The sequence below is a fragment of the Melospiza georgiana genome, chromosome Z, assembly GCF_028018845.1.
Source record: "Melospiza georgiana isolate bMelGeo1 chromosome Z, bMelGeo1.pri, whole genome shotgun sequence".
Taxonomy (NCBI): domain Eukaryota; kingdom Metazoa; phylum Chordata; class Aves; order Passeriformes; family Passerellidae; genus Melospiza; species Melospiza georgiana.
The window spans coordinates 29,549,336-29,575,281 of record NC_080465.1 but is presented as its reverse complement, the minus strand read 5'-3'; the positions used below and the strand labels follow the sequence as shown (position 1 = coordinate 29,575,281).

The window sequence follows — 25,946 nt, the reverse complement described above, 5'->3', positions numbered from 1 at the left end:
CACTGGGCAAACACCAGGAGATACAAATGTTCATGGAACCAAGAATGGCCCAGCTCTGCTCAGGATGGCTCTGCATTCTCGGCTCCATCCAGCCCCAATCCCCTTGGGAGGGCAAGAAGGGACACTGCTGGAGACCTGTGGCATCGTGCCTTCCTGAACCAGTGTAAAAGCTTGTTCCTAGATCAACCAACCTTGAAACACTTATTACTAAAATTATAAACACCTCTTCAAACACTTTTGCAAATATTATTTTTAGTTTAAAAAAAAAAAAAAACTCACTGAACAAAACCTAAAGAACCCCAACTGACTAACCAAACAAAAACATCTACCAGAACATCCCAACCAACTCCAGAATCTAGTTGTTAAAAGTGTTTCTACATAAGACAACTTCATATGGCTTGTCCGATAGTGCCACAAGAGGACACTCTTGAACAGTGGTTTTATTTTTAATAAGGACAAGCGCTTCACAAGTTATTTTGTATTCTGTATTCTTCTTACAAGTTATTTGTATTGTTAAATACAGATTTCTGATCCCCAGCAACCCAGAAGATAGGGACATGTCTTCATATTCATTCCATCTCAGTTAACCTGATGTTTCAGGCAGTAAATAATTAACATTTTGTTATCATAACTGCTTTAAAAGTTTAAGATAAACTAACAGCTATGGCCCATTGTTTAAGTTGCACTAGTCTTGGTTCATAGAGCTTTTTCTTATACTCTGCTCACATCTTTTCTCTAAAAATCCTATAATGTATTTTACACTTTAGTTGCAGCTAAAGTTGCAATACTTACACTTCAGTTGTTGGAAATGTGCTGTTTCCATATGCATAAAACTCGGGTACCAATACCCATTTACTTTGTCTTTAATTGCTAGAAGCAACTAGGCATATATACTTTTTTTAAAAATACAACTTAAGAAATACATTTTGATAAATGTAAAACTATGTTCTTAAATATAGTGATTGTATTAAAAATATTGTATTAAATAACTGCAGTGCCATTGCTTCATAATTATTTTGAAGACATCAGGTAAAAGTTTTTTAGATGGAACAAAGCAAGTGATTACAATATGTGAATAATGCATTAAAACATCTGAGGTGATGTAACCCAATAATCACTTTGGGACAAATGGAAAAGAAAGAAATAAAATATCTTGCTTCTTTATAGTCAACTCAGTGGAACAAGTGCTTACAATAACATGTAGAATCTACTTCCATTTCGATCTTTATATTACCTGTGGTAAGTCCTTTTGCCTGAACAGGAACAAAAAGAAATAATAGTTGAATGATAAGTTAGCATCTTCATACATACATACATACATACATACATACATACATACATACATACATACATACATCTTAACAACAAACTGATTAGAAACAATAGAGTTTAAGACAGCTGGTGATCTGGTTATATTTGGGTTAAATGTGTTTCACATTTAACTTCATTTTAAAGTATTCCGAAATGGTTTGTTGTTTTGGGGGAAGAGAGGAACTTGAAGTTGTTATTTAGGGGTGCTAATTACACTTTTAACTCTGATTTCTATCGTGGCAGCAACTAAGTAGGTGCAGGAGATCCCAATTACCTGAGCCTTGACCAGTGTGTCTGGCTCAGTGATATTCTGCTAAGACTTACTTAGGACCTCCAAATGTCTTTGCTGGTTTTAGTTCAGTCTGATGTGGTAATTACCTTTAAAACATCTTTTCCCACATTACTAGATCCCGTCTGATTCATTGCAGCATTTCCAATAGGCTAAATCCACCAGACACCATAAACAGGAAGGATTTGGAAAATGAAAATGTGAAGAAACTCATAGTAAAACTATCTGTGAAGAACACCCAGTTTATAGCTGATGACACCACTGTGGTTTTTATCATTTCTACTTTTTGTTTTATAATCTATGTGGGAGCTTGGATAAATACATATGCAAATAGGATTACGCTCCTTACTTTGTATGTCTTTGGAGAGAATATAAATACCATAATTATCAAGGCTTTCTAGTTTTAAAATGTTTAGCTAGATGTGGGGTCTACTCTATTAACACTGATAGTGATTACATAATTTTAGGTTTACTATATTCTTTTTTCTAGGTTTTTACTTTGTGATGCATTAGTGGAGCTTCTTGGGGGAAATATCTTGTGATTTCAGGGTTTTGCTGATCAATTTTTACTAAATGCACTTCTTGCTGCCCTGCCAAGAGAGTACTGATAACGCCAGAAGTCAATATACAGAGTACAACCATAAAGCCAGAGCTGTTACTCAGAGGCAGAAGTGACACCTGCAGAGCCAAAATCTTTGAAACAGATGTTTCATAAGGGTCCTGATGAGAGAGCAATTATAGTAGAATTGTTTATAATTGCAGGTTTTTAACAGATATAGCAAAGTGACTGTTGCAATGCAAGTCATAAAAATTTGCACATATTACACACTATTACAGACTAAAAAATTGGTCATGCAGCACACCATATTCAGGACTAAGCTGTTTGTGTTTTGAAGCACAGGGGCAATGCTGAAGTTCAGTACAATTGTTTGTGTATCCAGGGCATGCACTGAATTTGCACATGAGAGATGAAAGCAGAAAAGAGGCTTTGGAAATGACATTTTGACAGGTGGAGCTTTGTGGAGGGCGATTCCCTAAATCAGACCAGCAAAGGAGACTTTGATTGTAAAAACAACATACACGAAGGAGGAAGTCATGAGTACGTGGCTGGCAGTAGAGATTCTGTTTTCAGCTTCTGAGCTTCCTTCCCACATTAAACAGGGCTGCTGTGCTATTGTAAGGGCACTTAAAATAGCCCAGCTATGGGGCACTATGGCAAGGCTGCTCACACATTGAAAGGTGAGTCCTTTCCCTGAGCACCGATAGCACTTCAGCTCTTTAGAGATGCAATGTTTTATCTCATTTCTGAGATCACAAAATAACTTTTTGGGAAAACAATGTGTTTGGGAAAGGGCAGGGGCAACCAGTGAAGAAGATGTCCTATAAATCTGTGACTGCAAAAGTTGTGGGGGTATAGCAATGGTCCCAAATATATGATAAGTAACATTTATGGTGAGCTGTCCAAAGGAAATACAAGTCAGCTACTATGGCTACTCTGGCTTAACAGTAGGTTGAAATTTCAAGGGCAAGTTAGACAGCTATGAAGCAAAATTGACTCAATCTATTTTTCACCACCAGTTGATGTTTATTTTGGTTTTATGCCCATTAGCGCAGCAGAGATATTTCCTTACATTGCCTTTGTTATTACAGCTCCCTGTGGTCATATCAGGATCTCAGGGGGAAATGGCTCATGCCATGAGCTAGGCAAAGCCAGTAAAGCAGTGGTGATGGTCACTGTGCTACTGAGTTGGGTATATCCAATGATTATACAGGTTCTGAGTGAGGATTATAGCTGTTGACTTAGCTCTCAAGAAGCTTTAAGCAAACTTGGTGCTCAGAAGCTTTTATTTAGGTTTTGGTTTTGCTGAAGTAATTTTTTCCAATACCCAAAGTGTATGTCATTGTGTGCATACAGCTCTATCTTGGGGAAGAAGAACCTGAATATATAAGAATGTAAAGATTTGAGAAAAACATATTAGATGACATTTAAGTTCCTGTTGATAGGTTCATTGCATTAGAAGTTAATTCAAAAGTACTTGAAGCCTTTCAAAACTTCTCTTTAGGGAATTATTCATGTGCATAATACTGAAACACAGAAAATACTTTAAAATGTATTTAGAACTAGGCTTTTCAGAAGACACTATAGGCAGTAGAGCTTTTCATTATGAATTTGACATAAGATATATAGTATTACAAATGAGAGATTTTTCATGTTGTTTTTTCTACAGCTTTTTCTAGAAATAGATGCCCTATTCAGTCATATTTAATCATTCTTCTATCAAAGAATACTGTATAATTATGTACTTATTGTACATTTAAATATATATTTAAATCTTTGTATTTAATTAAATAGATTCAAAGAATATACTTAATTATTCTTCAAAGAAATGTGACCTATTTCACCTGGACTTTTAGTCAATTTAAACCAATGATGACAAAACTAGCAATTAGTAGGTAATATTTTTTTGTCATGACACTGATGAAGATGCAAGTGGGCCACTTTGCTTCTCCAAAGTATCTGCCATCTCATGAACTCAACAAATATTTCTTCAGAGAAAATAAAAGTAAGCTAATATGGGAAAGGTCAGAATGAAATAAATAGAAAAGGTAATTTTTCAAGTACTTGTTGAATTTTTATTTTTATAACAATATTTTAGTTCTCCATCACTATACAATGCTGAAGTAGAAATTACTGCCTTATTATTCTTCAATGTAACACACAAGCACTGAGCTGTGGCTGGTTATAGCAGCTGATGTGTGTGATGAGCTGTGCCACAGCTATAAATTCATACTGCCCTAAAGCATTACAGGCACGAATAATGCCCATGTTTTCTGGGAGTGAGCTATGAGACCTGTGGGCAAGCTGTGAACGTTTGTAAAACAGGATCTCTGCAGGGAGCTCATCTGGCTGACATCAATCACCTGCCCTAAGAGAAAGAAACCCCAAGCAAGACAGCTTCTAAATGTCACAGCAGCTCCCTCAGATTGCTGAGGATAAAGCTGATGAGGGAATCACCTTTGTAAAGGGGCAGAATGAAAGACGTAACACTTTAGCATCAGTTTTTAGTATGGTATTTAACAGCTGTGACAGCTGAAGTCTTCACAGGGTGTCCCAGACATATGTCTTTTTCCATATAAAATGACAGTTTAAGGAAATCCACAGCAAATCCATGCAAACAGAAGAGATAATTACTCCTTTGGGATTTAAACACAACTAAAGCCTACACAACCAAACAAAATGTTAAGAAACGTACCTTGACTTCCAGGTGAAGTTTCTTGCCTTCCAGTTCTTGCGATCTCCAGTTTGGTCCACGCATCTGTTGTCAAGGACCTACAGCAAGTATTAGCGCCAAAAATGCAACCTGATTTCTTCAAATGCACCTCTGGCATGACATTTCAGTGAAATGTAGTTTTAGAGAAATATGTGTGATTATTCAGAAAGAAGTTATGGCAAGTGCTGAGTTTCTACCCAAAGTAAAAATACTTTGTTTTACAAATGCTAGTTTCATAAATTATAGTAGGACTTCAGAATACAAACAATGTTGAAGAGGATATATTTTATTCTTATGTTAAAGCAGGAAGGCAACCTCTTTTGAAGGCTGTATTACAACCTGCATCCTTTTAACTGAATTAATAGGTCTACCTGTACTATATAGTACTGGATTTTACGTTTCAAATTGCCAGAATTTATTTAGATTTTGGCACTTTCTATACTGTACAGTAATGTCTTCATCTAAATGTTTTATGTGCTCAGGAAGTAGCTTCTGTTTCTCTTAGCTCCCCAGAATTATAACAAATTGCTTCATTGCAGACTGTATACTTCTTACCAAATACTTTTGCTCTGTCAGACCCCCAAACTAACTAAATGTAAGAAAGCACAGCTTTTTCTACATAACACTCTAGCTAGACCTGCCTCTACAAATCACAGCCTTGTGTCCACTACCATGGCCTGACTGTAAAACCAGCCTCTCAGTTTTCACTCAGTGTGCAGCAATTGTATCTCAGTACTCTGACTCACTCTTATGTGGTTACCAGGCAAACCAACAGTCTCTTGGTAAATGAGCCTGAAACCATGTTAATAACATCCTATTTTAAAGTACTTTTTAGTGTCTCACCAGCTGATGAATGAAGAAAATCATATTGAAAACATTGTAAAAGTCATGAGAAATCTCTACTATATTATATTCCACGTACTTCATGTCAAAAAGTATCATTTATAGAAAATCTTTCCCCATAAAAACTGTCATAACTACAGAAAGCTTTTCTCCAGTGTAATTTTATTAGGGATTCCTGCCATCATATCAACATACAAAACAATCAGGATGTTGACATATAGAAATGTGAAATTCACTGTACAAAGATAAGGCTCAAGTTACAGGTATATTTTCCCCTTACACTCCATGAAATAAAACCACTTTTAATACTTCCCAGAGTTGTGTTTATAAATGTTGGACAAACCACAAAATAGATTTCAAGTACATAACATTTTACAATATAATCCAAGCACAGACAGAAATACACAATATTGTACCTATAGACGCTCCACAGTCCAAGTCTGTCATCTTTACCAGTAAAAACCTGCTACACTCTCTTAATGTGCCCAACCACATCCTTCTGTGTATGACATGGTCCTGGCCTTTAAGTTATAACACTTTCATGACTTTTAGTTAAATTACTTTGATAGACCAGGGAATATCAGGAAGGAAAGGTGAGAATATTAAAAGGCCAGGTGTGAATGTATGCACGTGGTTAATAAATGCAAGCACATGTGCACACACGCTTGCATCTAACCCTGCACAAAACTACACTGCACTGCTCAATTTTTGAGATTATGTTCTGATGCAACTGAGCTATTTTCTGACAAGAGTTAAATCAAGAATTGCAATACTTCTACTTCCAGGGTGCACAGGGACAAGTCTATCATAACCATTTTTTTTTTTTTAAGTGACTTTCAGACTTTCTAGGAGGTTGCATGGAACCATGTCTTCACAGTCCATCAGGATGTCTGCTCTCACAGCCTTCACCACTGAAAACACCTTTTCTGACCCCTATATTTAGAAACAATGCAAATGAATAATTTCAAGTTAAGATCAAATGTCTACATTAGTTCACTCTCCATTTCTATTAGGCTGAATGATTATTACCTTGTGGGAAAGGATCATTTAGCTGCAAGTAGCACAGGAAGAAATAGACATTAAATAACTAATCATTAATGATTCTTCTGGGACACAGATTATAAAGGACAAACAAAGACAATAAAAAACACAGTTGTTTAATTTAGCCTTTGTTGGAGGGGAGATGAAGAGTAATCCAAAAGTTTTCAGCTGAGGAAAGGAACTCCTAAGCCCTGTAACTGTTCTGTCTTTTAAAAACTGGAGAAGATTAGAAGGGAAGGAAAAATCCTCTATGAAAATTGCCATTTTAAAACTAGACTTGCAAAGGCTTACAAGAGAAAACCAAGCAAAAGAGATTCCCTGATACTGAAACTAATGGAATTTATTTAGTAGGAATTAGACATGTGGTTGCAATGTGTAAAATGCACATCTAATAAAATAGCCTCAAATATGTTCCCAATTCATAAATGTCTAAGCAGGAGAAAGAGTCTGAAGCCAAAATTCAAGTACTTTAATTTAAATATGAAACAAGGCTGCACTAAGATTGTGGGAGAGGAGGGATAAAAACTTTCTTGTCTTAGATACAACCTATGTGGTATATTTGAGGGCCTTCAAATGCTCTCAGCATTGACAAGATTTTACATACGTATGTTCTCTAAGCTATATTGGAATACTTTTAGATATACAAATCCATGTTACACAAAACAGTATTAGATCTTGTAACTGGGCTCATAATAACAAGGAATGAGGGTGAGTATGGTGCTATATGTGAAAGGAAGTATATTACTATGCACAGAAAATATGTTGTCTTAGAGATTAGTCATAAAGGGCATCAAGCATGAAGATTCATCTCTTAAAGTGTTTAAGCCTTTAAGTGTGAGCCAGTAGATTATTTTGACATCAACTGTACAGCCTAATGCTTTGCTTTTTAAAAGAAGTATGAAAAATTTATTCCTTTTTCATCCTTTTATCTTCTTTATGATTTTAAAAAGTAGCTTGCTCACCTACTGATTTATTTTTGCGTCCTTTTTTCTTTTTTCTTTTTTTTTCTTTTTTTTTTTTTTTTTTTTTTTGCTACTTATTATTATTGTCTTCCGTTATGTACAATAATCTACATTTAGACTGAAGACTCAATCTTTCTCTAAACGTACTTGGACTCTCTTGTAAGGACTTTCTACAGAACTGATAAAGTGGAAGACAACCTGACAGATAAGAAGAAGGATCATTTCAGTTCTGCCCACTTCCCCAAGCTTTAGAACTGTGCCTTTCAGAAATTCTTTTTCATACTTGCTGTCATTTCACCTTGCCCAGGCAGCCCCTACAGAACTTGAGTGAACTTTCTATTTCCCAAACACAGTCCCTTTGTGTAGAGCTACATTAAATTCATTCTCCAGCCATAGTTTAAAAACAAATAATTGGTAAAACACTAAAAACACCCTGCATGCCCCTCTACATTATTCTTACCAATGTGTACATTTAAATAACATCATAAGTTGTCTTTTACTAAAAATTTACCAAAATATCTTAAACACATAAAAATATAAAAAACAAACAAACAGAAAAACAAATAAAAACCAAAAAATCAGCATAAACATTGCTTGTATAGGCATTGGTTAGAAGAGATAGTTTCACTAAGGAGTATATTCAAAGAGGTTTTCTTTCAATATCATCAGTTTTAGTGTCATGATTGAAAGGTTAAGGACAATGAAACTTATTGTGACCCTCTCTTATATAATGTAATAAATGAGATAGAAGTCTGAAATGTAATTAAATAAAGCTTCTTTTTGGTTATTGAGAGGTGACTGGATAAGCTGGTAACTAAAATGGCAATTTAAGTATGTAAAGGGAACTTAAGAACCTGATGAGTCTGTAATGAAAACACTAAATGAGGATATGAAGGCAGCTGCCAACAGATGGGCCCAGGGGCATTATGGAAAGCTGTCACTAACTGAAATTTTGAATATAGCCCTTAGTTGTACTATATTAATGTAAAATTTAAAAGCTGCCCAGAATGTCACGAATGAAGTTTATTTTGCAAGCCATCCACTGCCTAAGGGGGCAGTAATATTCAATATGAAACTGCTGAAACTCCGGCGTCTGGCGGATTTCGTGAAGGAAAGAGATTTGAAGGTCCGACTCCAAGAGCACAAGGAAAAGGGGGAACACAAACAACAATAGTCCAAGGCCTACAAGAAAAAGTCTGGAGAAACTCTTCACAAAAGCGTTCACCTCTATGTTGCCCATCAGAAAGTCATAGCTCCACCTCAGGGCTCTCCGAGCTTCTTTCAGTTCTTCCTCCTCTGCAATTAAAAATGCATTTTCATCTGCTTCAAGTTCCTCAAATGAATCGGTATCATCTTTTTCATTCTCTGCTCTTGGGCAGGTATCAAAGAGCATATCAATCTCATCATCAACCGGTGTGGGCAGCAAGCTGGCACTTGGATTGTACACCAGCTCTGAGATGGTTAAGGGTTCCTCTTTCATCTTCTCTTCCTGTTCAATGGCAAGATCAACATCCTTCCCAGTATCCTTTACTGGAGAGCTTGAAGTCACAGGTACTGAAATCTCCTCTTCCTTTGGCAGCTGGATACCTGAAGAAATGAGATGAAAACATAATACTAAATTTCTCACAGCCTGGGGGCAAAAGTCACCCTTCCAGGAGTATACAATAGATGTATGGAAAGAATATTCTGCAATAATTTTGCGTATTAAAACCAGACTGTACATAATTATCAAAAACTTGAAAAGCTTTTTGAAGAGGGCAGTATCTTTACAATGCTGCAGTACATCAGATCATCAGATCTGCTTAAGAGGGTCTGATGTAGCTACCAATGATAATAGTGTTGTGCAAAGCAGAAAAGAGAGCACCTTATTTTCTACTGGCAATCTGATTTCTGGTATACATTAATACCTGCTACACATGTGGATTGGTGCTCTTTGGTGTATAATAATAATAATAACAACAAAAACTACCAACTCTCATTCCTTTGAGATGAATGATTGTGCTAAGGTTGAGAATAGAGCATGACATTAAAAAGAGACAACGGATTATCATGATAAATTCATGTTAACAGTAAAAAGGGTAAAGGAGAGGAAGGTTAACACATAAGAATTAGATGTCATTGGAACAGCATTGTAACAGCCTCACCTGTTAAAATAGCTCCTTCTCATGTAGCTTTTTTGTTTTTTGCTCATCTAGTTCTTTAGCTCTTTTGTCTCTCCTCTAAATTTCTCTCTCCCCTTTACAGAGGATACTTTCTTATGACATTATTCTCTGCTCTCTCAAAACTTACTCTCCTTTTTCCAGTCCATCTCTAACAGCAAGAAGTCTGACAAGAAGTCTGGCTGTTTACAGCTCCACCAATACTTCAGTGATGGCTGTTAGTTGTCAGTCGTAGGAGTGGAGAGGACAGTGGGGCACAGACCTGCCTTGCAAAGCGCTGTTAAGACACTTTCTCATGTAAATTTCCCTTTCTAAGTATTCAAATTGCCCCAAACAGATCTCTTCTCCTGTAATTTGTTATCTTTTCCTTCTTCTCTAGATGTCACTGGCCATGCCACCAGGTGAGGTTTCTCATTTCGGCAAAATGACCAAAATCACAATTTCTGCTTCTTTTCATTTCATCACTGAGCAAAGCAGCTTGGGTTAGCATCTGATGGGGTTTTTTCCTGAGCTGGCTAGTCATGCATTCTTGTGGAAAGAGCACATAACTGGGGACAGAGAAAGCGAGCAGGAGAGTTCCTTGCAGCAGCAAAAGTGCATAGCTGAAATGAAACCTTGTCCTCAATAATTATTAGTTCAATAATTCAATTAGTTTAATTTTCATAAGTTTAATTTGACTTCCTATCAAATAATTCCTTGCAGCAACTACTCTGTCTTGTCTTATCACAGCCAATTTAGAAATTCATCATATTTCAGCATGAAACTTGTTTTGTGCTGGAATGTAATTGTCTACACCAGTCTTTACTTTAAGAAATACACTTGCCACAGTCACCAAGAGAAGGATACAAACCAACTGAAAAGAGACAAAACAGAGTATGAACACCAAGAAGTGAGAACAGATTTGGAGGATCTTTCTTCTAAGTAACAGAAGGTAATGCTGGATCATCAAACCATACTCAAGTTACTTGAGCGTACGCACAGAGTACATTAAGTTACAAAAGGCAGAATTATTTAACTCTGGAACCCAGCTTTAAGAATCTACACGTATCTTTAGATACACAAGTACTACTATTTGATTATCAAATATGCTTTTCAAATATTCTTAATATTAGTAGAATTTAAGTTGAGCTACTTACTTAGACATTTCAAAATGGTTGAAAGCACACAGTTTTACTCTCCCAAATTCAAGAATTCTGGCCATAGGCCTCTCTATACCAGCTTAGGTGCAAGGTCAGTAATATATCTTCATCATTTTTCTCATCATAGAAGACAGGTGCAGCTACCACAAAGACAGGTCACCCCAAATTTATGATTCTTGAGCCCCCTCTTCCTCCCCAGAGTAAATTCCAACTTGCATAAAATGCACAGTGAACATGAACAACATATATTAACTTTCATTACAACTGTATTTTTTTTGGGCAATAAATAACTGGCAAACTTCTGACTGTGGGGTTTACCTGTTGATAGAAGGCAACAGAGAAACCTTTTCATGTCAGTGTTTTTGTTTCCTGAAGGGTTTGTATTAAAATGATAATGTGTTGCATCTCTGCAGCACACATCAAATTTACATTCCACTATTTAATTTCAGCTGCTAGGAAGAATTTTCCAGACCTTTGTTTTTACTTAGACTCATTAAATCATTGTAATTGCATTTTATATCAGTCAAATACTAGTGCTAATCAATATTTGAAAATTTAGAATGGGCATTAAATGCTACTGCTGCAAGCTTATTTGATATCTTAAAAAAATAAAGGTATAAAGTTGGTCTTTTTGCTCCTTCATATTCTCTGTAGCACCACAGCATTTTTTAAATCAAGGATTGAGGAAAGAACAGGCTATTAACCAGAGTCTACATGACTGATTCGAGCAAAGCTTCAGTCACATTGCAATATATAGCTAAGTATGTTGGGCCATTCATATTTTGATGGCTTCAAAAGATATAACCATAAAATGATTATGGCAAATATAATTTACAAAGCTTATGCAGGCCAAAGAATATCACATAAAAGTACCAAAATTCCACAGTACAATGAATATTCCAGTAACACGAATTTAAGAGAGAAGAAAGTTTTTTTGATTTTTTACTTTTCAGATAGCCCTCAAGACAGCCAGTTATCTGAAGTAATAAAATCAAGTTAAAAGAAAAAAAAAATCCTGTAAATGTTCCAATGGAAAAATAGAATATAAAAGTTAAAGTAAGCCAACGCCTAATGCTAATTATTCTATGACTACTGCAAATCCTTTGGTCCTATTCATACATAACAATTATTTTGGTACTACCCTTATGAGAGTATCATTTTATATAATTTGTTGGCAAGATTTTGAAAAGTCTACTATCTTTTTAACAATATTTAAAATTTATGTGGTGTTCAGATTTAAAGGACTATGAGTTGAGAATTAATGTACATTTGAGAACCTCTTCTTTCAATTCTTTACTTTGAATTCTTAATGGCAGTTAACATTCCATAAATCAGAACCTTCTAATACAGATTACTGGAATATCAGGTAAATAAACGCAGGTTTATTTCTTATATTTCCACAGCAAAAGTTTGCTATACTTTTCTGGCAAGTGGACAAATTTTACAAAGCCAGAGATCTCGTTATCCTAGGTGAATGTCAGTATTCCTCTTCCACCAAACACTGTGATTGCTCCAAGCCAGGAGCATGAACAGCTGAATAAGACATGACATTATTTTGGTCCTCGGCTGTGAACATGAACGTGCAAGAAGTCCGACATAAAAGTTGTCAGCTGCTAGTACTTCTACAGGGCCAAAACCAGCAGCTGAGGATTAGCAAAATGAAGGGCAGCTCCAGCTCCACCATTCTTAGGAAGCTGCAGTTGCTGGAAGTACAGCGCCTCAGAAGAATGTAGACTCTGCTTATTAAAAAATTCAGTTCACACATTGTCTGTTGGCTGGATATCCTGCACAGGGCTTTGCTTACCAGAAACACAATTACACACCTATAACAGCCTTTAATACTGGAGAAAGAAACAAGAGTGAACATACATTCATTTTAAAGAGACAAATGGAAAATTAGATATGGTCCAGAAAGTACAGTGCTAGGAACATTTCATACACACATGCAAACAAAAAAGGCCAGCCAGGCTGCAATTAGGAGAAATCCTTCCTGTCCTTTTTACTTTTTCCTCTAGAAATATCATGTATCCTTTGCTTTTTTTCCATGTAGACAAAATTCATCTGCACTATGAATAGAATGACCTTTCAGAGGGAAGGAGAAGGTGATTTTGTCATGTGAGCAAAGCGCATGAATGTCACAAAGAAAATGTAGAAAAATGAGACAGACTTTAGAATGGCATTGCATTTAAATATTTCCCTACACAGGATCTATATCAAGCAGGATTTGCATCACAGCCAGACCTCCTGCCCTCAGAAACAGAAGGTCACAGATTTGTACCATACCCACATCCCATGCTTATAAAGACACCTGTTATAGCTTTTCAAGGAGAGTTAATCAATGACAGTTTATAGTAACTCCTTTTTAGGCAGTGACCTGACTTTCCCGCCGGCCATTACTGCTTGCTTTAGTCTAGTGGGAACTTCCAGAAGGGAGCAAAGCCCTGTCCCAGCTGCCAGTTCATATCAGTTGGATGTTTTGTGGCATTACAGCTCGCCTCCCAGCTGTGTTGTGTCATGGTGCCCAATGTCACAGCTAGTACGGACACTGGAGGCCACTGCTCTGCTCTCCACATAAAGAGCACACAAAGCACAGAGGCAGAAGCAGAGCAGAGCTTACTGCATGGTGGGCATTCTGGGATGCCTGTTTTCCATCTCCCCTTGGTCTGGAAGGAGTTCAATCCAGAGTTGTTGATCCCCTGCCAGAAAGAGGATTAAGCAGCAACGGGACTGAAGGAAGCATCAGGGAGAGAAGTGTGTATCGTGGGAGCAGGAATGAGAAGGCAAGGTACATCTGTCGGCAGCTCGAAGACAGAAGGAGCTGCTGATGGGACTGCAGTGGCTCAGTGCCCAGCCCCATGCCAAGGCCAGTGAGGCTGGAAAGTGCCGAGTACTGATGTGAAAGTTTTGCACCCAAGCAAAAGGGCAAGTGGGACATTTCAGCATTCCCACTCAGCTTTGGGTGACCCCTCCCAGCACAAGTCAGCACTGTTCTGAACAACATTTGTTCTGAAAGTGTTGCAATGGGGCTCTCCCAAGGAGTTGTGTGCCATTTTAGGAGTCCTGCACTAGCTACCTCCTGTGCTTTGGTGCTATATGCTGGTGTATATATATATATATATATATATGTACACTGTTTTGCATGTTCACTTAAAAAGAAATAGCAATACTGTTCAAAATGAACAGTACTACAAATTCAAGGTGTTTAAGAACTAATGTAGTCCCAACATACAAACCTCTTATTGCTGTCATTATATTAAACCAAGATGTCTTGCATGTATTTGAAACCAGTATTTAACCTCTGAGATGTAAAAGTACAAAACGCACGTCAATAATAATGCTTTTTCAATTTTGCTACTATGTTTCAATCAAGGGAGTTAGGTGTATTCTGATAGATTCTGCTGTCTACACTGAGTGGTGAACTCAGGAAACAGACAACCAGTCGCTGCTGCTACTCAAATACAAATCACTGCAAGAAGCAGTTTCTCATGTAGCTACTGCACTCACTGCTTTCTGAATTTCAGATATCAAAAGAGTAACAATATTCTAATCTTTGCCAGAACACTTTCAGTTAATTCTTTGATTAAAAACTAATCTGCTGAAATGAAGATTCAATGCAAAGATTTAACATAGGTTAGTAAAAACTGAAACAATTCAACCTATACATCAAAGCCCATACATCAAAACCCATTCAAGCCCATACATCAAAAATTATCAGTACTACAGAAAGCATGGAAAAACAAATTTTAAAATGTCCTATGACATTACGGAAATGGACATATTTAGTGAAGGGGATCTTTAGCAAAGTCATTTCCTAAAAAAAACACCCCTTTGCCGTTCATAGCAATACTGAATGCTTTTTGTTTCTTGGGTTGCACTCTTCCCGTGTGTAGTGAAAAAGGGAGATAAATCAGACTGCCCAAGTTCCACCTTCCTCCACCAGCCTTAGAACTATTATTCAGTCAATGAAATTATTCAGTATCTAGAAAAATAAACCAGATAAAGTTACAAAATGGAAAACTCAACTACTGCATTCAGCTCATATTTAAAATCTACTATGTTCTAGCTTAACAACTATTTCATTTTGGCATAAATTGCTGTAGTTTCAAAGTGTTTCCCCCCACCTCAGTCACAGAAAAATACAAAGGAAAAATTCCAGTCCCTCATTTGTTACCAATTAACAAATAAATCTACAATTTTCTGTAAGTTAATAAATAAATTTATGGTTTTTTCTCATTCATTCTCCATTTGCCACTTCATTCTTGTCAGTAAATTGTCCTTATTCTCTGCTGTACATGTCATTTACAGCACAGTTCCTTTCCAAGAAACAACTATTAACTTAAACTGGGGTAAGAAGGTTTAAAAAAGAGGTTTGAGTAAAATAAATGTAAATTTACCAGCCCTTCTGGCTGTGATCTTGGAGCCATGCCGCAGTAAACGAATGCACACTTCCTTGTTGCAGTGGTTAACCATCCGCAAATGAATGCTTCTCTTGGTTTGGATTTTTACAAGACATTTCACCATGTTGACTATTAATTCCTCTTCTCAAAGTCTTATAAAAGCTCTAGCCATACCAGCTTTGACCTTTTATTAAGTTCCCACCGAGTTTTAAGAGACTAACACACAGGTTGCTCTCAATGAATCAAATGACAAGCTTCTAACATGGCCAACAAAAATATCCCAGCAGGGAACAGAACCAGAGGTTATTTTTAAACATTTCCAAATGCCTCATAATGTACAATACAAACTTTCACAGCACCCATCTCAGTTAGCAGTTGCTAGCATAACAGCTGAACCACACACAGAGGCATAAAAATATCTAAGGCACCAAAACATAGTGCAGTTAAAAAAGAGGCCAGCATCCATAATCCCATTATTTTTCTAAAATGCTTTAATATGCCAGTAATGTCAGTTCCCCATCACTGCCTGGAAATTATTTGTGAAACATGTAAATACAATGGAAAAATCCCATGCTGTGCTTACAAATCTTACCCACAAAGCAAACCAGTGAGACCAAAATACATTAATTTCTAGCCTAGAATAAGAACCTGACCTGCCCATGTAAAAGAAGAAGAGAAAATTTCTAAGACTGGGAAAAAAAAATTCTCTCTTTACGTATGAGCGCCAGCTCCCACTTGAGGACAGTTGTTGGACAGATTCTCCTTGGACAGAAAGAATTGTTGTTTCAGAAGGCTGGGCACTTCCCTGTTCCTGCCCAGCAGAGATATACACGTTCCCAAAAATGCATGATGCACCTATGCTGGCAGCTGATAACTTGCTCCAGCTGGGAGCTGGAAGGCAACCATATGCATAACATCACACTATCCTAGTGGGAAAGAAACTCTTTCCTGGTACACCAAAGCCACAGAGAAGAGACAAACTGGAAGGAGTGTATGTACTGGTGGGGATGTAGTCTCTCACTCCCCAGAGAACTCACCTGTAATGTTTATGACATTGTACTACCTGAATCCTCACTATCTGGCGTCCTTGTTCTCTTTGTACCAAAAAATCAGTGATGTGTATGCAAATATGTGGGAAAGAGAGCAGCAGGGGAGGGAGTCCTGCAAATGTCTATTTTACACCCAGTTGTTTCTCTCATAAAAGACATCTGCTTCAATTAAGCTTTTTGGAAAGCATTTTTATGATGGCTCTTTTTTCTTACACAGCCTATATAGAACAAATATCCAGCAAAGGTCCTGTTTTCTTCCTCTGCCAGAGCAAAGATTTCTCTCTTCCTTTCCTTCTCTGCAAACACTTTTTTGTAGGTGTGAGGAAAGATCAAGTACCCGTTTGCTTCCTATCTCCATTTTTTCATCCCTTCAAAAATAAGATTCTGTCTTCTTTTCTCATTTTTATTCTCATAACTGTCATAAGAGCCAAAACAGGATCATTAAATCCTAACTAAAAGAGGTTAACTTTTCATTGTATATGCAGCTACAAAAACTGGAAAGCATGAATTTTTACAAAAATCTAACCACCAATGTCTTCAATACATAGAGGAAGGCCTATACAAGGACTCAAGTGTCAGCCAGACAAGGTTGTGAAAGATTTCCAACATTTGACACATTTCCAAATGCCTCATAACATTGCAAACTTCCACAGCATCTATCTCAGCTAGCAGTTGCTAGCATAACAGCTGAACCACACAGAATTATAAAAACATCCAAGGCGTCAAATCTTAGTGCAAGGAGAAAAAAGGCCAGTGTATTCCTACATACTGATGTTGGGAAGTAAAATCTATCATTTATGTTTCATGTGACCATGCTTATGCAAAAGAGAAATGACTGTGTTAGTTTCAAATTGTTCCCCATAATTTTATCTACACATAAGTAAGGGAGAAATCTTAAAATCTTTCAACTGACTCAGAAACTCTGAGTCTATATTAATTCTCTATATTAACTTTCTATATTAACTCTCAGCAAGAGACTATCTAAAAAAATTTTAATTAGTTGTAGCTACAAAAGTTCCACACAACTCTCCTCTACAACCAAATTTTACGCAGCCAAGCACCCACACAGAGACGGACAATTAGACTGATGGTAGCAGATGTGTGCTCACTCCTGCTCATTGAATCATTTAGGTTGGAAAGACCATCAAGTCTGTTAACCAGCACTGCTGTGTTCACCACTAAGCCATGTCCCCAGGCACCATACCCACACACCTTTTGAATGCTTCCATGGAGGTTGTTGGTTCAACCATGTCCCTGGACAGTCTGTCCCAATATCTGACCATCCTTTCGGTAAGGAAATTTTTCTTATATCCAAACTATACCTTCTCAGGCGTAATGTGAGGCCACTTTCTCTTGTCTGTTATTTATTACCTGGGAGACAAGACTAATCCCCACCTGGCTGCACACTCCTTTCAGGGAGTTGTAGAGACTGGTAAGGTCACCCCAAGCCTCCTCAAGACAAAACAACCCCAGGTCCCCCAAGTGCTCCTCACAAGACTTGGGCTCCAGATCCTTCACTCACACCAGTGTCCTTCTCTGGACATTCCCCAGCCTCTCAATGGCATTCTTGCAATGACAGACCCAGAACTGAACTGAGAATTTGAGGTGCAGCCTCACCAGCACTGAGTGTAGCTCGGTTCTTGCTCCATGTGTAGTTGAACACATTATGTTTCTTGCAGTCCTGCTATACAGATTCTGTGGCTGCCTTCTTTTACTGTCTGATTTTGGACAGACTACTGCCTTTGCAGATGCAAGTCCATTGTCTCCAGATTTTCTAGCACCAGATGCTATCACAGCTTCACCTTTTTGAGTAGACTATTTTTTTAATAAGGCAATACCATACCTCTCTAGTCACAGGATATTAATGTAGTTTCGACAAAGTAATGAAAGCTTCATTTTGGTCACCTGATATTTCTGTGCTGAGATTTCATGCATGAATTATTCATCTGATAACACTGACTTTTTTGCCTTTTGAACAACAAAATGAAAGTATGCTTCGCTATGCTGAGACATATACAGAGATACCAAGGCTATTTCGTGTCTGTAGCACACTAAAAGCAGTCTCCCAAGGTAGTTGTGTCAGTCTCAGGGCTGTATGCCTCCCCTCTCACCTCCTGCTCATGCCCTTACCCCAACACAGGACCTTGGCTGACTCTCTTGATGATCCAGTCAATAGTTGAGTCAGGCAATAATAGGAGACTGCACAGTTAAGGGGTTTTTGTTTGGTTTTGGGTTTTTTGTTTTAATTTGGTTTGCGGTTGTTACTGGGTTTAGTTTGGTTTTGTTGTTTTGAATTTGTTTTATTTACTTTTAATTTGGTTGGGTTTTGGGTTTTTTGGTTCTTTTTTTGTTTATTTTTGGGATTCTTTTATAGTTTTTTTGTTTTCTTGTTTTTGGTTGGTGGTTTATTTTTTAACTCCTTGTCTTAGTTCACACTGTTGTGATTAGTGCTGATGCAAGGGAGAAGGTGGGAACCCACAGAAGTGGATGTTGGGAAGAGAGCCAACATCACTGTCGAAGAGCTTTGAGATCAGTTCAAGCTGCAATTTGATAATATTGCCAAGTTTTATGCAGAAAAGCCTGTAAAAGTCTAAATACTGTTAACTTAGCATCTGGTGATATTTAACAACATATAAAGTATGCAGTTAAATACCACCAGCAAATATGTCTATTAGCTCATCATAGTAACAACAATCTGTCTGACTGAAAGGAAATGTAATTTTCAAACTTACGTAACACAAACATTTAAAACAAGCACTGTCGGGTGAGCACTTAGCAAGAAGTCACCAGTTTCCAAAAATGGATTTCATTGCCTCGAGTTGTAAGTGTGGTTACAGGATACAGAGCAAGCTGTTGTTGCTCTGCAGTCGTGACAACTGCCCAGAGGAAGCACAGCCGTGGTACTTGGCTGCTAGAAGGCAAATTCTCAGTTAAAACTAACAGCTGCTACTACTAATTGTAATAAAGTACGAACACAGACAAGGTAATTCACCCTGTACTTGCTACATTCAGTGTCCAAACTCTGAAGAATGAACAAAACATGTTCATACAACTCCTATAAAATAAAATTAAAACATACTACCATAAAAAGGAAGATACTCATTTTTTTCTGGTTTTCATTGACTAGAACAAAGCAACAGCAAATACTGTATTTCCCAACCTCTGAAACAATTACCTCACTACATCTCAAGCAAGAATTAGTGTCAGATTTTGTTTGGTTGGCTTCCTTTTTGTTAGGACAAAGGCAATTATCCCTATTTAAGCTGTTCATGTCATTGTTTGTAGTGACTGTATCTCAAAAAGAAAGTTGTTCAATGTGATATTAAAAATATCAAGAAATAAAGAAATACATGCAAAACATTGTTATACCGAATAAATTCAGACTTATCTTCCAATCATGTCCCATTTTGTCAAAGAAGATAAATTAAAGATCTTTCCCAGCTGATCTGCAAATAATGTCTTTTTTTTTTTTTTTTGCTAAGTAAATTAAATTGGCAGACTAAAGCAGAAAGAAGGAAATATGAAAGTAAAGAGAATCAAGAAAAACAAAATATCCAGCAGTAAACAGCCAGTTTTCACTCCTGAATGACTGCTGACACTATTCAGAAAAAGGTGCCGTCTTGAGACTATTTATTTTCTAAGATCCTTTTGCCTGACAGTTTAAAAGATTTTTTGAAACAGAAATCAAATAGTAGTAACTTTCCTCACCATATATCTCTCATGTCATTATATTCCTTCGTCCTATTCCCTAGTCCTAATGCACTGCTTCTTGAGATAGTTATCATTACTGGGTATGACATACGGAGGTTTAATGATTAGGAATAATGAAAATTATTATATTTTTTCCATATCCCTGAGTCAGGATCACATCTTGTCCCATATGCTTTGTAATAAATATCAGCGGGAATTGGGTAAGTGACTCACCTTCATCTGAAGGAACCTCTTCCTCCTCACAGGGAGAAGGAAGGAGAGGCTGCAGAGGTTCCATGTTGATTATGAGTTGCTTGTTCAAGGATGGAGAGCTGCGACTCTGGGTGATGCTTGTTCTAAAAGAATGGAGAAAACAGGGGCAGTTTGCTTACTGGAAATAGCTGCAGTCCAATAGGTCTCATCTCAGAATCATTTTGCATAAATTACTAGGCCTTGAGCTGTTGTAATAAGCTCTACACATTGAATGCTGCTTTCAGCTGTGTTGTGTTGCACCCTCCACAGGTGTAAACATTTCAACATCTGAAGTGTGAGAGAGGTTTTGTCCAGTTCTAGCTCCTTTACACTGCCTGACTTCCTTTCGTCTCAGGCAGGATTTCAGTGGGTTGCTCCTCTCCACAGTGCACAGCAAACACTAATATTTGGATTCAAGGATGGGAAAAGTTGTTCCATTGCCTCCAGAAGTGGATAAAGGATTTGTTACAGTTTGAGCACTGAGGATCAAAGACTAAAGCAGGAACAACTGTATCCCTGTGGTTTACAGATACAGAGTGCTCTCACTCGTGCCCACGCACCCCAGACGCTGCCTCTACACCATGCCTCCCGGCACTCACACTGGCTTTCTTTCTTGTCTTGCTTCACTCTAAGAGGCTTTCCTGGTAGCAGGTGTTAAATATGCCCCAGAAAGTTTTAGGAATGCTGCTGATTTTCTTCAGTCATTATGCTTATTAGCCTAAAAATATATTTCTGAGAATATAAAATGGCTCTTTTGAATATGTTATCTAGAATTTACATGATACAGGCCTGAAGCAAGAGTCCTGCAGTAAATCTTAACCATTATATTGTAAAATATTTACTTTGACAAAAGCAAAGATGAAATGGAAGAGTATCCTACTTAATTTCTCATGGTATATTGATACAGTGCTGAAGTTTCACAAAATGTATTTCAAGTCTGCACAAAAGGCTCAACTTAAAACTCCACATAAACAAACTGAACAAAGAACCTATTACAAGTCAGAAGGTGGAACTGTGTGTTGCTGAAGGTTTAGGTAAACTTGGGACACAGGTGTACAACTCTTAACCCACACTACCTGTCAGTAAATATTCTGTGGGAATAAACAAGCTTTCTTGCTCAATTGACATGATTTCATATTCCATAACACATGCCCAATGATATTTATATCCTTATTTGTATTCTCTGATAACTATTTAGTTTAAATTTTCACTATCCACAGAGTTTTCACTCAGGATATTATAATTATAGTCACTCCAACCCAAAGGTAAATCCATAGGCTTTTTATGCAGAACCTTTGTTCTTGTTGTAAAAAGCTCTCAAACAACTCCCAAAATATAAGTTGTGCCTGGGACCACCCACAGGCTTCTGATCCATATTTATTTACAAAGATCCCTCCTTCAGGCATGCCCTGGAAAAAAACATGAAATCATTCATTTTGTGGTCAGCAGAAGAGCTTGCCACTGCATTAATCCTGCATGATGACACAGATTTTCAGTACACAGAGCTTTGAGTGTAATATCCAAACACAGAGGTTGTGAGCAATACTCTCCTCTCAACCTCATGTTTCTTTCTTAATGCAACCATGGTACTACTGAATTGACTTTGAGGGTAAGAGCACAGGGAGGAAAAACTTTATATAGATATAGAGATATATAGATATGCTGATATATAGATGCATTGATATAATAGATATATGTTTAGGTTCCAATATTTTTTTCTGAATGTTTTGCTTCTGATGAATGATGAAAAGCCATCATTCCGTATCCCCAAATCCTCTTTCACAAAGAAACTTTTTTTAAAACATATCTCTTTTTTGAGCTGAAAAATTTCTATATTTTTTGCCTGCTTGTGCTTTTAGAAGGATCAGCTATCTCTGTCTCCCATTTCACAACCTGAGCTATAAAAGCACCTGAAATCATTATATTCCTTAGTCTTTCTAAGAAATTGAACTTGGAGCTTCCATAATATTATAATTGCAAGCTTTTTCAGAAGGTTAATGATAAAAGAGATACATTGCTATTTATGGATGTTAAATCCATATGATGTTGCTTTATAAATTTATTTGTTCTCTGATCTGCTTCTTTATGTACACTAACTTTTAAATTATGTGTTTAAAATACTTTTAAATATAGAAATCAAAGAAAAGCAAAATACAAGATAAAAAATAAATGTGTGAAAATATTTTCTTATCCTGGAACAAAGAAACCTCTTGGATAGTAGGCAATAAGCTATTTCCTAAACTGAGCAACTATTCTCATTTAATATGCATTTGTGTGCCCAAGCACTTTATACTGCCTCAGTGATGCACCTATATTCTACCTTCTGTGTTATCATTTAGCACATTCTAAACCTTCAGTTACCTCATTTTAAAATGTAATCTGGAAAAACATGTTTGAAAGCATGCCTGCATGGCCTAACTATTAATTACATAGTGTGACTGGACAGCATAATATAAATACTTATTGCAAATATATTCCCATCTTTTAGTAAAGATAATCTACTTTTATCCAAAATATAGACAGAGTAGCAAGATTCAATTAAAAGTAAAGAATGTGTATTCCCCCCAAACATGAAATCTCAGCAAAAAGGGAATATGGCTGTAGAATATTCAGACTGTTAAGTAACCTGTTTTTAAAAACAGTTGCAAAGAGTTTTCCCTGATGGCCTCCTTCTTTTCTGAAGAGCTTTCTCCAGGTTCTTAGGAGTTTTTACTGTCACTACAATGAGTGATAAGGACCTGAAAGCATCAGTTTGCTTGCAAGGTTTAGCAGCTTATTTCTCACAAGCTAAATTTTCCTCTGAAAAAAGATTCTTGAATATTTTTTCCTCTTTACTGAGTGACCTCCATGCTTTTTAATCTGACTGCATTATGGAAAAGGTATGAAGTATACTTTGAAACATACCTAAAAACATATAGAAACCAAGAAATTCCAAAATCAAACAAAATCTAGGAAAGAAACTAGAGTGTACTTTTCTGTCAGGATCATGTAATAACAGCTTACGCTAGCACACAAAAAATAACATAGGTTATCAATCTGACTGATTATTTAAATTCAGCTTCAAAGCAGCACAGATTAGTTTCTCCTTTATAGGAGACATTTGTCTGAATTTTGAGACATTGTCAGACACATATTTCCTAAGGCTTGCACGCGTAGTTGTGGAAGCTCAACATGAGGGAGAATACTTCTGTAGAAAGCAATAATCCTCCCTAGTCCTAAACTTTAATATTGAATGTCAAGACATACCTGTGAACTTCAGGAGGTTCCCTCTGGATTTTAGAGCTTGCCTCCACAACTTCTTTGGCTACTTTTCCACTGCATTGAAAGATGAAAGGAATATTCAAGTAAATACTAAGATACATGCCAAGAACTACATAAATGTAGAAAATTAAGTTACATTTTAAAAATTTAAAATAAAGGGGGAAAAAGTTGCAATAAAATGCATAAATAATGTTCTAGAATAAAATTGTGCTGACTACTTGCCCAAAAAGCTACCACAAAAAAAGCAACTTTTTGTAGTAGAACACCATGGGTTGAACTGGACTATCTATCTCACACCTGGTTCAGAGCTGCCCAGCTGCAGGGGGCATAAAATCTCTGCACTGGCCACACATCCTAATTTTTGCAGAAGATGCACCAAAAGTGGAACTATCTGCTGGCGGCACTACTCTTGACAGAGGTGTCTGTGTGAAAACTGCTGCTTAATTTTTGAGTGACACTAGAAAAGGCAACAGGAAGATTTTCAAATCTTGACATCAGCTAGGCATGAACAGACCCTCCAGCAGTAACAACCCTGAATTTTCCATGACTAATTACTTACATTTTCTTACTTCCTGAAATGATTTACTGTGAATAAGAAACAGCAAACACCCACCTATATCGAAATCTACTGCCTTTAAAAAATATCTTGCTGCTGGACATTGTCTTGATCTGACTGGATTTTGCATACCTTGAAAAAAAAAACAGAGGCGGTCATCTTTTCGAGGACATGATAAGCAAAAATGAACAAGGCAAAATACAAGCTTTGTTATTTTTATACCATAAAGTAATTTTCAAAAAAATGAGCTTTTCAATTTTTAAGGCCTTTATACAAAAAATGAAGCACACATAAAATCATTCAGACAGCATAGAATGACTGAACATGCAACAAGTGATTGTCATGAGAACAAGAAAATTAAATGCAGACACTTGCTGCATCTCTATGAATTTTCATTCCCAGGAGGAAGGAAAGACCATGGTATATCAAAGACTCTGAGACGTGTGTCTTAACACCAGCTTGTTTTGGGAAAATATGGCTATTTCTGCTTTTCCACTAGGAAAACAAAGAAATAATAAAGACAACAACTTGTCTGCTGAAGTAAGTTCTTCTCCAATATCTCTATTCAGTCAATTCTTATTCTCTATTCTTAGTAGCCTACATCACACCCTACTGCTTCTCTGTATTCAACAGGTACACAGCAATCTTTTATCTTTATTACAAAGACCATGGAAGAGCACCTCATGTGCCATTTCCTTGATGTCCTCTTGAAAAATTGCAAATTGATTTTGAACAGTCATCTCTAATTCCCAGACCCTAGTAAACAACTGTCCATTATTAGTATCTACTTGAATAATTGCAACAGTGACTCCTGAACCTGGATCAAGACAGGACTAAAGCTCTGTTTTTCAAAACATGTCATGTTTTTAAAACATGACCTTCCCTTAAATTCCAAATCTCAAACTCTTCTAGGAAGAGGAGAGGACCAAATTTAATTAAGGCAAAGTGTCAATGATGTGAATTATTTTCACTGTCTGACTATGTCTGTTTTAATCTTATTCAAATATCCTGTTGGTATTATATAGAACTTAAACAAAAGAGAATTATCAAATGTTGCCAAATAACAGAGCCCCCACTGCACAACTCTCTTTCTCTGAAATGTGTGAAAACATTTCCTCTTTCAAAACTACAATTTTAAGGCTTTACTTATAGATGGTATTGGCTTCAGTTTCATGTTTGAAGCATTACTGTTATTTTTCTGCACTCTGCATATTAAACATTACAATTTTCCAATCTATTGTTCACATTCCTATCTGTTGAATAACATTTCCAATCTTCATTTTATTAAAGAAGTCCTCTTGAAAGACCCACCAAAATTGAAACAGGTGTGTGTAACTTTAAGCAATCATTGTTAAGGAATAATTCCATTCCATAAAATAATTTGGAAAGTAGAAAAATAGATGAGAGAAACAGCATTGAACACAACCAAGGTCAGAGAATAGTGAGAGGGAGGAGGTGCTCCAGGTATTGGAGCAGATTCCACAAATGGAGAAAACTGTGGGGAAGGAATCTGTCCCACCGCAGCCAAATACAGAGCAGATATCCTCCCCACAGCCCGTGGAAGAGCCTGCAGCAGGCCAGCCTTCAGCATGCTCTGAAGGAATGGAGAGCTCACACATGAGCTGGCTCCAGGCAGGCATTGTGGCCCGTGGAGAGGAGCACGAGATGCAGCAGGTTTGTCCGGAAGGACTGCAAGCCCTTGGAAAGGGCCCATGCTTGAGGAGT

At 37.0% G+C, this 25,946-nt stretch overlaps 1 protein-coding gene across 2 annotated transcripts in view; it reads right to left on the bottom strand.

Moving 5' to 3' along the window:
* Positions 1–7,793: 7,793 nt before the first annotated feature.
* The window catches only part of FRMD3 (FERM domain containing 3), a 130,287-nt gene continuing 112,134 nt past the window's right edge, over positions 7,794–25,946 (bottom strand). For both annotated transcript variants that reach the window (XM_058043702.1, XM_058043704.1), the window contains exons 11-14: positions 24,279–24,353; positions 23,651–23,719; positions 20,387–20,508; positions 7,794–9,305 (exon numbers count right to left, since the gene is read on the bottom strand). In XM_058043702.1, coding sequence (XP_057899685.1) covers positions 8,710–9,305; positions 20,387–20,508; positions 23,651–23,719; positions 24,279–24,353 — 862 coding nt within the window. In that variant the 3' untranslated portion in view covers positions 7,794–8,709. The remainder of the gene's footprint in view (positions 9,306–20,386; positions 20,509–23,650; positions 23,720–24,278; positions 24,354–25,946) is intronic.